The 13893-nt window shown below is 38.2% G+C and overlaps 1 protein-coding gene across 1 annotated transcript in view; it reads left to right on the forward strand.

Annotated features, from left to right (window-relative positions):
- LOC136702691 (nesprin-2) overlaps positions 1-13893 on the forward strand; it is a 108937-nt gene that overhangs the window by 41023 nt on the left and 54021 nt on the right. Inside the window, exons 40-49 of the mRNA XM_066677842.1 lie at positions 571-886; positions 1401-1565; positions 2186-2377; positions 3883-6267; positions 7337-7528; positions 8084-8236; positions 10131-10366; positions 10826-12875; positions 13114-13448; positions 13599-13743. Coding sequence (XP_066533939.1) covers positions 571-886; positions 1401-1565; positions 2186-2377; positions 3883-6267; positions 7337-7528; positions 8084-8236; positions 10131-10366; positions 10826-12875; positions 13114-13448; positions 13599-13743 — 6169 coding nt within the window. The remainder of the gene's footprint in view (positions 1-570; positions 887-1400; positions 1566-2185; positions 2378-3882; positions 6268-7336; positions 7529-8083; positions 8237-10130; positions 10367-10825; positions 12876-13113; positions 13449-13598; positions 13744-13893) is intronic.

Below are 13893 nucleotides of genomic sequence, written 5' to 3' on the forward strand. Positions count from 1 at the left end.
ATATGTGTCAAACTTAATCCCTTGTGAGATGATTAGAAAAATAATTGCTCCATTTGCCCTCAATGCACCTCAACTGTTACATAAATGTATGGGAAATTTACACCACCTCATAATTTGTATCAATTTTTGACATTTTTAAACTATCACAATTACATGACAAACAAACCAATATGTTGCCTCCACTGACCTGTTTCATACTTTGGAACAGCTTTTGTTTTGTTGCCTGAATGTATCTGAAGTTCTGTTTTAAAAATGGACGTCCCTATGTTGTGGAGTATAAACTAGATAATGCAGGGACATCAGGAACTGCACGTTAAAGTTATTTTTGCAAATAATAAATAATTTCTTTCATAAAATTGTTTCATAGTTTTGAGAGTTAAAAATGAATGATTACTCTTTAAATGTTCACTTATATTTTTGGTGTGAGATATGAAAATTTGAACCCTCAGGACAATATTTTATTTCAGATATAATAAAAACTATATATCATCATCAGCTATGAATCTCAGTAAATACATTCCAGACCACATGTATTAACCCATCCTAATATCTATACCCTCCATGTGCTAGACTCCTGCAGGGTGAAGTGGGACATTCCTCTTTCTCTCATGACCAGTTGCAGCAGGTTGAAGGCAGGTTGCAGCAACTGCAAGAGGAGAAAGCAGGGCTGCCTTTTCTTTTTCCCTGGACAGGACTGGTGGATAGGCAGAGAGCTTTGGAACAGGCTAGAGGCTTTCTGGAAGCAGCCAAACTCCTGGGTTTTGAAACAACAAAACTGAGATGCCAGATGAAGGAGCAGACTCAGCTCATGGAAGACGCTAGTATGACTGAGTTGCCCTGGGATAGTCTGGAGAACCGTGTATCTTGTCTTATTCAACAATTCAGTGTAAGCACTTCTGATTAAGAATACGTCAAATTTGAATCCTTCTGTAGTTATGCCATGCCCATATTAGGAATTCTAAGTTTAGAGGTCTAAGTTTGTTTTATGAGCACCTTAGGAGGTCTGTTTGGTTTATGAATAAGTGTGATATCAGTTCAGTGGACAGAAGTAGTAGTTTGCTTGTAACGTTTTTTCACAGCTAAACAACTGTGTAATTTATATTCAATAGAAAAATCCTGTATGTATCCACATTGAGTTTTGAACTGTATCTAAAATATGATGTAACAGCAGTCAGTTGATCCCCTTCATTATCATTAATTCCTCTGATTTATAAATTACATGTGAACCCATCAAATTAAGGCATGACACTAACTACAGGGTACAATTTCGGTGGGCTACAGTCAACCCAGTATAACCTTTCATAACAACCAATATAATAACCAGCATTAACTTTACATAACAAGAGTGTAACCTGTTTCTGTCATTTAAGATCATATATGTGGGGTTTTTTTTCGTACAGGAAATGTGTGAAGGCCTGAATGAGAATATTGAGAAAGTCCAACACTGCAGCCTCATTCTGAAGCAGTGCAGTGAGGTCTTGGACAGCTTGGAGAGGAGAATTAAAGAAGAAGTCTTCATAATCTCACATGGAAAGGGCAAGAAGCCTGATCTGGAAAGTCTAGAGGTAAGGATGCTTGTACAACGAGGGTTAAACCTCAAGTTATCAGCTAGTATTGCATATGGTTTCCCATGTCACATTTTTCAATTACTATCCCAATCCAGCTGAGGCTGTTAGCTGAAGACCTGTTTATATTTTGGCATTAACATCTGATCACAATTATCAAATGATAATTCGAATTAAGGCACAGTTCACATTTTCAAATGTAGTTTTGTATCCAAATTCAGACTGAATCTTTTTCAAAACATTTTCTTGCAACAAATTTAAATTAAATGCTGTGCTCCACAGCCAGTTATGTTCCATCTTCTTAGCAAAAATGAAAGTGGTGAAAACAACATTTGAAGAATAAGGAGGAACTCTAAAACTAAGTTTTGTTTGTACACACATGGATACAATCACAGTGCAAACTCCACTATATTGGCATTAAGAGCTAGATCACAATTATGGATAAACTTGTCTTTAAATTCATAGTTGGGCAACATTCAGATATAGGCTGCATCTTATTTTCAAATGTAAGCACGGACTGAATATTCAAACGTGAAGAAAGAAATAAATGTGACCTGGCAGAGGGCTCTGCTTCAAATGTTTTTTTTTCATAAAAACAATAAATTGATCTATCAATATAGGCCATGTTTCAAGCTGTGGGTCAGGAGGATGGCCATCTTCAGGAGGCTGAAACTCTGGCTACTGCTCTGCTGAGGAGCTGCACTACAGAGGGTCAGAGTGTCTTGTCTCAGGACCTCCGGACCCTGCTCAGTAAGAGCCTGATGCTAACAAAGTCCCTTTATGAAGAACTTGGCCACCTGAAGTCTGAGAAGGTTAGTAAGAAGTTTTGAGTTAAGCAGTGAAGAAACACTTCTATCTATGACACAGAACCAGTCCAGGTTTTTTGCACAAAACAATTACAGTGGGCCGTAGCTAGAACTGACTTGCTTTTTTTTCTATGATATGAATCTAATGCTGTTACATTCATAAGGCATATGATGATTCTGATTTGCTGTTTGAAACATTTTCATTCAAAAAGCCTATTTCTACACTTAAATATTGTATTTAATTTTAAAACATACTGAATATTTCAAATATCTGTCTCTGAAACTTGCTTGAAATTGTTTGTTGTCTTCCCTCCTCTGACACACCTGATTCAGCTTATTTGGAATGGCAGATATTGGAATCGCCAAACTGCACTGTGTCAGAGTGTCATTCATTTCTCACAATGCAACTAATCTCAAAACTTCAGTTATATATAGGTTCTCTGATGGCCAGTCTATTGTTCTGAGGACAATGTCTATTTCTGTGTTTGTGTACAATTTAAGTAATAGCTTCTTGACAGCTACACATCTTTTCAGATCCGTATATTTCACGGTGGAAGGATGCACAGAAACAGATTTTTAGCAAGTGCATGATTTACTCTCTCAAAAACAAACATCTGGTTTTTATCTTTTTTGTCTTATTATCATAATAGTTATGGTCCACTAGGCTTTGTACAGTTATGCAATAATAATTAATAATTTTTTCAACTCTGATTTTGTAAATTCCTCTTAATTTGATTTCCACTTCTTTGTGTTAGAATCTTAAACCTAATACCTCCTCCAGATACATGTTTTGACTGTAAATTAAATAATGATGCCTGACCTTTGCAGAGTGCTGTATTTATAATTTAATTATAGGGCCATGTAAGCTGCTTTTTGTTTTTCTTCACCAGACAAGCAAAGAGAACAAACAGTCTCAGAGTTAGTTTGCAGTGAGCCTATTATGGTCTGACAACACTGTTACCATGGCAATGTGTGAAGCACCCAACATAATAAGAATAATGCAACCAGTCTGAATGAGTACATCATGTTGCTAATATTTGCAAGCAGTTTCTGAGTTTCACTGATTAATCATGTTAATTAATCATAGAAAATAATTTTCAATTGTATTTTTGATGTCAAGTGAGCCAATCATTTAAATGTATCTGCCTGTTCTGCTAACAGCATTCTAGTTCTTTTCATTCATTCATAAGTTATAGGAATGTTTCAGCCTGGAGTTTCCTAACAAGCCATGATTCAAAGAACAAGTTAGAAAATAGAGACACTTTACATTTAAATATGATTCATTTAATATTTTTCTTTATCTGCTTCATCCTAATCAGCCTGTTTAATTCATGATCATATAATAAAGAATAATGAGACAATCTGCAGTACAGTTAACTGTAGGATACGGGTATTTTAAAAACTGAAATCAGCTTAAATGTTATATATATATATATGTTTTTTTTTTTTTTGTTATTGGATCTTATTGAGAACTCATGTGAGATTAAATGTGTTGTAACATTGAAATGCAGATGTCTGCTGATAGTTTGAAGAAGAACGTGGATGCAGATAATGCCCTGTTCAGAAAGGAACCACACGAGATGTCTTCTTCAAACCAAACCCTGCATTCATCTGTATTGAAAGACGTGGCTTGTTCTGCTGCTTCTCCACTTCAACATCATCCTGGTGCTCAAGTGTCTGACTCCACTATAGTTCTACACCCTGGTCTTTCCAAAACCAATCAAGAAAAAACAGTAAAAGATTCTGTGAATTCCACTACTCAGCCAGATGTGTCTGAATGTACTTCTTTTCCAACTTTACAACATAAAATCAGAAAAACAGGAGAAGTGCAAGAATACAAAGTCACCACCCACAGTGTTGATGTTACAGCAAGCCAACAGTCTGCTAAAAGCTCTTCTGATGAGTCAGCTCCAAAGAAGGTGGCAAAAATTATTTTAGATTCTAGTACTTTAACAAATCTACCACATTTTAAACCAGACCAGCAGGTGGGTCTTGTTGAAGTTGAGGAGTCCAATTTTGAAAAATTGCCTAGTCCCTCCTACTACGCTAAAGCAGAAAGGACAGAATCTGAGGGATCACAGTTTATACAGTCCTCAGATATTCCAGAGGGAATGCACTTGGCCATGCATGCAAGAGTAGTGCAACCAGTGCAGGATGAAAACACTTGTATTCAACAAAATCTAACGAATGTTTTTACAAGAAGTTCCACTGAAGAAGCTGAAGTACTTGAAACAAGTCAGTGGTACACAGACAGTCTTCAGACTAAGAATATTACAGAAGAGGATATACAGACAAATTTAAGAGATGGCAAAACAAGTTCCCAAGATTCCAGGTCTGTTTCCTATCAGCATATTCTCATATCTGATACAGTGATCCAGAATGACAGGATAAATGAACCAGACACTGACAAGGCAAAAGCTCCAAATAGTGAGTATTCCAAGCCCTCTGTTTCTGGAAAGTTGAGTATTTTGGACACTACTGAGAAAAACATTGACGATGAAAGGACAAACCAGACATCTAGCTCCAAACAGACGGTATCAGCCAGCTCAATGTATTCTCCTACAGCTAACACAATGTGTCCAAAATCTACAGACACTGCATTGACTACATCCACAGAATTCAGCCAAAAAGATAACGCCGAACCCATGGACATATTAATTACAAGCAGTCACCAAATTGAGGCATACAAAGAGATAAATGACCCAGACAGTGGTCAGGCAAATTCTCAAAATATCAAGTGTTCTGAGCCTTCCAATACTGGAAAGTCAAAGATATTGGATTCATATGAGAAAATCACTGAAGATAACAGGACAACAGAAACACCTAGCTCAGAACAAGTGAAAACAGCCAGCTCAGTACATTGTCATATAGTTAACAGAAAACATCCAGACCATACAGACTCAGCATGGACTAGGTCTACAGAAGTCAGTTGTAAAGATACAACAGAAACCACAGCTGTCTTAGTTACAGACAGTGAACAAATTGAGGCAAACAAACAGATAAATGAACCAGATGCTGGCCAGACAATAGTTCAAAGTAGTGAGTGTTCAGAGAATTCCAATGCACTAAAATCAAGGGTTTTGGACACAAATGAGAAAACCACTGAAGATGACAGGACAACAGAGACATCTAGCTCAGAACAATTGTGTGTAGGCAGCACAATGCATCATCATATAAATAACACATCACATCTGGACACGACAGAAACACTCTGGATTGTGTCAACAGAATATAGTTATAAAGGTACTGCAGAAACAGAGGCCCCCCAAAAGATGGACGCTAAACTAGAGATATATGTGACAAATGCACCAGGCTCTAACCAGGTGGAAATTCAAAGTACTGAGTATTCAGAGCCTTCTAATACTGGAAGGATGACGACTTTACATTCAATACAGAAAATCAATGAAGAAGGCAATTCAGTGGAGACATCTAACTCCGATCAAATAACTGCAGTCAACTCAATACATTATCACACAGCTAAAACAAATGTTCCAGGCAATACAGACACGACTTTGGCTGCATCCACAGAATTCAGGCAAAGAGATGCCGTAGAGGAAAAGGTTTTCTTAATTACAGATGATAAACAAGTTGTGGCGAAGGAGACCCCACAAAAAGAAGTGGTAAATTCCCTACAAATTGAAAATACAGGAAGTCAACCTACTGCAAGTTCTTCTCACATGGACACTACACATGCCTGTGCCATAGGTGTTAATTCATCTGATATACAATCAGCAGACTTTAAACACATCATTAAGAAGAAAGTTCCTGATTCTGTGACAATGAATCGACAGGAATCTGAATCAGAGGTTACTACTACATTGACATCACAGTTGGAGTTCCTTACAGAAACAAGCTCAACAGACCAGTCTCATTTAGACACCAGTGTTTACTCACAGGTATCTGCACATTGATTGACATTCATATTCCTGACATTTTTATTACTCCTATTAAACAGAACTGGCAAATCCTGATTTTTTTATTATCCATTGTTCACTGTGCCATGTCACAGCTTGTATGCTCAAGTCGTCATACCGAGTAGTTCTTAGGGCTTGTCAGACTCAATTCCACAGTTTCAAGTTCCCTGTTAAACAAACCAAAGAAACAGGTGATTTTTTTGCAGCTTTACAGTACAAAAATTTAAAATATTCTTTCTGGCATATAAAGGTAGAAAACTGTCCTCTTACAACTTTGACATTTTAAAATGTTTTAAAATGTATTTTTAGCAGATGCTATTGTAGGTTTAGAAAATCTCTCTGAAAAGGTCATAACAGGAAAGGCATGGCATTTTGGTGTTTAGAAGTAAATTAAAACAGACCTTTGATAAAACCACACCCAGAAGAGCTTTTCTGAGGTCAAAGGGGCTTTTTCTGCTGCACGCCTTCTTTGTAAATCTAAGGGGAAAACATATGTAATCCCTAATTCTAGTATGTCCAAATAATCACATCTAAACTTGAGAGAATGGATACATTCTTTTAAATAACCATTAATTAATGGTGTAACAAGTTATTTCATATTGATATATAATTCACTGCACATTGTATCAAAGCTATTGTAATGTGTGTTTTCACCTTAGAGCCCATGGGATGATGTTTTGATGATAATTTTTGTTTTTTTGTAGTCTTGACATTTCTGCGTGTCTGTATTCAAGTCATTTTAACTTTAGAATTAAACATCTGTCGGGTTAGTGGATGAGCTATTTCAAACCAATTCCACTGCGTAGTCAGCAGCTGCTGAACTTGAGTGAGTTCCTAGCCTACTCCAGGGCATTTAGGTACACCACGCCCCCAGAGGGAAGGCCTATCTCTCAACCGGCCTGCATTCCTACTTCAACTGCCACCAGGACTTACTCTTGCTCACACGGGTGGAGATATTTTTCTCCTGTAAAACAGTCAGCTCTAATATTTGCTGCAGATGTTTGTATAAACGTTTCTGAAGTGATCTTGTTTTTGTGCTATAATTCTTTAGAACAAGGAAATATCCAGATCCAAGTCCAATTACTCAGGAGATGCAGAAGCTCAAGGTTGGGAATCCAAAGACAAGGGGAAGGAAATGAGGAGAAGCAGCAAAGACAAGCCAACTGGAACAGGAGAGTGCATCGCGTTATTGGATATCATCACCAATGTTCAGCCACTAATGGACACCAGCAGTCTTTCCACAGTGAGTGTCAAAAAAGTAAAATAAAATACAGTGTTTGCAATATTGCATAAAGAAGAAGAGTAATTTTGGTTCCATGAACAGGCTTTCAGTTAATAGTTCTTTCAAAAATTAATTTTACATTTGAAAGAAGCTTCACATAAATTAAAAGCTCCAAAAATACATTTCATTTATCATAAGTCAAATTAATGTTAAGACAAAACTTATCAGGTTCTGCTACAGAATAAATTAAATGTTAAGCTATTTTTCTTTTTTTTGTAATTTTTTTTTTTCATAGAGCACTGATATTTTTATGTTCTCAGAAAAGTTTAATAAGAGTTGGCGTCATGCTGTAGTTATCAGATAATGCTTATAGGCTTTGAAGTGACAGTAATGTTGTTGGCTGTTGGAAACTGCACAGGAAGGAAGCTCAAGCCAGTGGGATTTCCTGTGCTGTCCTGGGATGCTTAATTTACTCAAGCTATCATTTCAGGCTTTAAAATGTCATGTCTACCATATATTCCATGTCTTGTCCTTTCCATTTTTTTTTAATTAATGAATTTATTTTGTTTATAAAAGAGTCAACCCAGAAGTGCAACATGGTTCTTGGAATACTCACCATCAGACTCCGAGAAAATACTAGAGCAAACTGTGCTTAGGGTTCTGAGATGTCGATACAAACCAGCCCAGCTCAACACTGAACTTATGACCCAGCAACTTCAGGAAGCTGAGGTAAGTTTGTTTATGGTGCTTTTCATGTTAATTAAACAGTAAGATAAGAAAAGGCCTTAGGGTTTATCATAATCAATTTTAATTGCGATTGCTTGGGTTGTTATAAGCAGAAAATAACCACAGACCGTCCTAAATTTAGTCCTAAATTTACAGCACAGCTGAAGTGCTGCTTTTTTTGTGTTCTGGTGATGTGAATATTCAGGCTCTTCAATATTTGCTTAATTTTGTATTGGACGATTGTAATCACTATAACTTGAAACTCAGTTCCAAGGGGCAAGGTAATACTTGAAAACAAGGGATAGGGATAAAATTATGTCCCACAATAATATGTAATGAAATATGTAATAAATAGTAGCACATTATATAATAAACATTTGTGTACTGTGCTCTGTTTATTTTTGAGGCTTCTGTGTAATAGGTGTTAAAGGACCTTTTTTTGACTCAAAAGTAGCCTGAATAAATTTTATGGATTGGTCTGCTTGGGCAATACCATTTCGAGTGTTTCACACCAGGTGTGTGAAGAAACATTGTATTTTCCATGTACAATATCATATATTCATGGGCAAATGATGCAAATATCCATCAGAGATGTTCTGATTTTTATTTCTGTAATGTTTATATTGTTAATATTTTGTCTATTACCCCTTTCAAGTGGACCATGCAGAGATGTCTGCCACAGTATGTCTTTATATCTCTTTCCACCACTTAGCAGCCATTGCTGGCAAACAGAGTGTGCAATGGTGCCACAATCCCTGTGGAAAAAATATTTTTACTTGAAAAACATTCCTTCATTGTCTGTAACAGCTTATCCAGTTTAGTGTTGTGGTGTGTCCGTGGCCTACCTGGAATCACTGGCCGCAATAAGTTAGAACGAGAGGAGGAAAAATATATATATTTTTAGAAGAGTGTGTGGACTATTTAAAACAGGGCAAGAAATGTGTACAAGGCCTTCAGGAGGTTGCCTGTGCATCCTCTGATAAAATCTGAAGCTCAAAATTATCCACACATGCAAAGAAAGGGTCCCAAGCCCTGTGAAACCTATTCATGGAGCCCAACATAGTAACCGTGATCTTTTCCATCTTTTCCAACTGATGTTCTTCAATATCCCAGTATCAGATGTTTCTCTATAAGGGCAACTGATAAATATTTCAAACCAGCAGTTTGAGAATAGAGGACTAGAAAATCTGAAGTGAAGGGCAAGACCAAAATATATTATATAGATTAACTGGGGTTAAATGACATCTGTCACACCAGGGAAAATACCATTACCAAAAATCTTCACCAGTTAAGCCTTTTTACATTTTCATTTGACCATGTGCATTGAATGTTAGCATACCTAGCACTATTGGAAGAGGGGTGAATTTGGGTTAGAATTTCCTGCCAGATTATTTTGGTGTGGATAAAGTTTGTGTGAATGCGTGTGTGTTGCCCTCCAGGGTGTATTCCCGCCTTGCGCCCAATGATTCCAGGCAGGCTCTGGAGCCACCGCGACCCTGACCTGGATAAGCGGTTACAGATAATGAATAAATGAATGAATATAACAATCCGCATTTTGGTTCATGCTTTTGGAGTTCTCTCCATTGTCTAAAAAAAGAGTGAGTGAGAGAGTGAGAGAGTGAGACTTTCATACCAGACAGAGCCAGTTTGTTTATTTACTCATTTACACTGTTCATAAACACATTAGATGCACGCAAACAGACTGGAAAGCAGCAAATGGCGAGGAAACATCATCTGAATTTTATAAAATGTGTTTGTTGATTACAATCGTGAACTATGTCATACTATGACCATAAAATCTGAATGTCTTGTTACGTTTTCATAGCTGAAAGATTCTAGATACCCCAAGTTATAGAACATAAACATAATTTTCCTAAATCTTATTCTGTGTCTTCAGAGCTGCAGACAGTGTGTTGTGGAGCAGATAGATGCACTGTCCCAGTGTGTAAGCAGTGGTCACTCCCAGCACAGTCAATGGATGGAGGGGAGATGGAGTGCAGCACTGCTCGATGCCTCAGCCACTGTACAGGTTAAAGAGGCCCAGCTCCATCAGGTTTCACAGTATCATCAAAAAAAACAGAAACTACAAGATACTCTAATAGAACTGGAGGCAAAGCTGAATACCCTTAGTCTGTGAGTTAAAGCACCCACACTATCAACCATAGCATTATGACCACCTCTTTGTTTCTATATTTACTTTCCATTCCCTCAGCTTTACTGACATGTACTTTGTAGAAGCACTTTGTATTTCTACAATTACAGACTGTAGTCCATCAGTGGCTCTGCGTACTTCATTCCCACACCACTTTTACCCTGTTCTTCCGAGTTCAAGACCACTTCAGAGCATTTATGTGGTGGATCATTCTCAGCACTGCAGTGATGCTGATGTGGTGGTTTGTTTGTGTGTGTTGCACTGGTACAAGCTGATCAGACACAGCAGTGCTATTGGAGGTGATCATAATGTTAAGGTTGATCTTATTATATCTGTTTTCACTCAGAGCCTATGCGTATATTTCAGAGAGTTATAAACTATACATTTTGAAAAGATTATACTGCACTGAAATAAAATGGACTCTTCTCTCTGCCCTGCAGGGATTCTCTGAAAAGCAGTGCTGTCCAAGCAGAAAATGTGCACGCATTCCTTAAGACCATGAAGAAGAAGAAAAACTTGTTGGAAGAATTGTTGCAAACATGCTGCCAGGTATCAGTCCATCTAGGAGAGGCTGAAGGCCCAGTGGCTTGCCTACTCCCGGTGAAGAACTTACAAGAGAAGTGGCAGATTTTAGAGGCAACTGCAGATCAGAATCTGAGATACACTGACATTTGTATGTCAGAAGCTTCAGTACTGCTGAAGGATGCCAGTGTGCTTCTGAGTGATCTGAAGAATCTGCAGATAACTCCATCACTCACCTCCCAAACACATGTTCAATGCCAAAGTGCCATACAGAGAATTGTCACATTATCTGACTTTGTGGAAATGAATGAACGCTATATGTACCTGCATGAACTTCGTCAAGCTCTTTTTCAGTGTCCACTGGGGGAGAAAGAGAGGGAGGACATTGAGCAAGCCTTACAAAGTGTAAAATCTCAGCTGGATTGTACTCATGAGAAGCTTGGTACTCACATTGCCAATTCCAGTGATGACTCCATGACAGAGATCACTGAGATAATGAAAGACTATTTCACCTGGGCAAAACAAACAGAGGGCAGACTGACCAGAAGAAAGAAGTTATCTCTCTTTTCTGAGGAGGCTAATCAGCAGATTAACAGCATGAAGAAACTCCAGGGAGAAATATCATCCAGGAGATCTAAGTTTGCTTTGGTTGTAAAGAAACTGAGAGAGGAGATTGCTGGATTCAATGAAGGGGATTCCTCGGTAATGTTTTCTGCACTCGAGACCATGGAGAACTTGTACAGTAAGATTGCAGAGAAATCAGACTGCTCATCTTTAGAACTCAACCAAATGTTGCATGCACGGCAGAGACTGGAGAGTCAGATCATGGATAATAGCACTTGGCTGACCTCACTGTTAGACAAAGAGTGTGGTAAAAGTGCAGCTGTAGAGCTTGGAAGCACCATTGCAGACCTAAAAGTCCATCATCAAAGGCACCAAGCTATCTTGAATGAAGCTCAGAAACGTTTAGTTACCATTCAGACACTTCTGGACGAGATTAAAGACATGACTCTTGGTCTTAGTGTGGCAGAGAGCCTTCACCTTATAGAAAAACTTGCCTTCTTGCGAGCAGAGATCAGTGGGGTTATAAGACGTAAGCGAACCTCATGCTGGGAGCTAGAGGAACTCTTGCATGCCCAGGAATCTTCTGCAGAAGAATTTGCTGCCATTCAAAAACATTTACGTCAATTGACCACAGACTTTGAAAGGCAGAGGTATCCTGTAACACGAGAATCCCTTTCAGCTTTTGAGCCTATCAGACATATGCTAATGGAGCATCTGTCTCAAGTGCAAGAAGCACAGTACTGCCAGGGACATAAGAGGAAAGATCTGCTACGTACTATCTTGAATTTAAAGGGGAGAGCAAAGCTTTTGGACCAGCAGGCCAAAGAACATGAGGAGTATCTGAACTTTAAGATGCGTTTAGATACCTCCTGTGAGACAATAAAGAAGACAGTTCCTCTGGTCTCAGATACAAGCATCGAAGCCAGAAAGCGTTTCAGACTGGGCCAGAGTCTGCTCGCGGAATTACCAACATTGAAGATTTACTCTCAGGAGACTGCTGACAAACTAGAGGCTCTTTCCAGTGATCTATATCCATCCCAGCTTAGTTCAGAGAGGCAAAAGATCCGCAGCGTAGTTCAAACCCTTGCTACCTGGGAGCATGTTGTTTTCAATGAAGTTAAAGACCTTGAGCACTCTCTAGTGGAGGGTGTCAGCAATCCCATGGAGCCAGCTGCACTAACTGAACAAATTATGAAAACAAAAGATCAGCTAAAGCAGAGCAGTGGCCTGGAGCCTGATGACCAAAATATTACCAAAGAACTACGTAAGTGCTGGACACTTCAGAGGACAGTGGATTCTGGATTGAGGATGTTGGAGGCACACAAAGATTGTACACCAGTTGATAGTTACAGAAAAACTTTTGAAAGCGGAAGAAACATTTTGAAAGAATGCAAGTTACATCAGGTAAGTGCTTTTACTGTCAGATTTAAAGTTATTGCCAGTCTTGACGATACCGAATGAAATCTGCGGTGAAGTATCATTTAGTGTAACGCTGGCATCAGTTTCACAAAGGTTAGCAAATAATGTTTAGCAGTTATTGAATTTTTTACTTCTAAACTGACAAGCATGCAAAATATTCATTTATTTTACATGTATTTAGTATTATTGTGTAATTTGCATACATTAATATTTGTTTGTCTAGGAAAACCTGCTCCAAGCCAAAGAAGCCCTGAAGGGATATCAGTGGGCTGTCCAGGCAACTGTGGGCTTCCTTCAGCAGATCGAGCTCAAACTACTTATCCCTTCAGCCAGCTTTAAAGATCTTATGGAAGAACAACAGCATTTTAAACAAACACTTGCAAGTCTATCAGAAGGATTCCAGACTCACATGGCTGAAATCCAGTCCCAATTGCCCAGACAAGTGTGCTTTTCTTCCAGTCTTATTGAGAAACTCCACATCCAAGTCATCAGCCAGCTTCTTGTGAGTGATGCTGTACTGGAAGCACAAGCTCAGCTTAAACTGAAAGCCCTTCAGAGGTAACTAGGACCTTTAGATGTGTTCTTCTAACAGCAGTGTTTTTTTTTTCATATGTAAATAAAATCAGCATAGGAAACGGAACCTCCTTCTGATGTCTCTTAAATTTGTGGCTTATTAATTAATCTTTTTGACTCTGACCCTTTTTTCAGGTGCTTAGCCAAGCAGTCCAATCACAGTAGACTTCATGATGAAGTGATCCAGTTTCTGAGAAATTCTGACTCCAAACTCTCTGAAAGCTTCAGTAAAAAGCCAGCTTTTTTGGAAAAGTGCAAAGAACAGCTCCAGGAAATGAAGGTGCGTTTGATATTCAAATTAAATCCAAAAGTTTTATTTATTATTCTTATTACTAGTAGTAGTAGTAGTAGTAGTATTGTGATTAGGACATTTTGACACAGATTCAGTCTTCCTAATTATTTTCATGTACACAATTTGCCTTAGTTGACT

The sequence above is a fragment of the Hoplias malabaricus genome, chromosome 7, assembly GCF_029633855.1.
Source record: "Hoplias malabaricus isolate fHopMal1 chromosome 7, fHopMal1.hap1, whole genome shotgun sequence".
Lineage (NCBI taxonomy): Eukaryota > Metazoa > Chordata > Actinopteri > Characiformes > Erythrinidae > Hoplias > Hoplias malabaricus.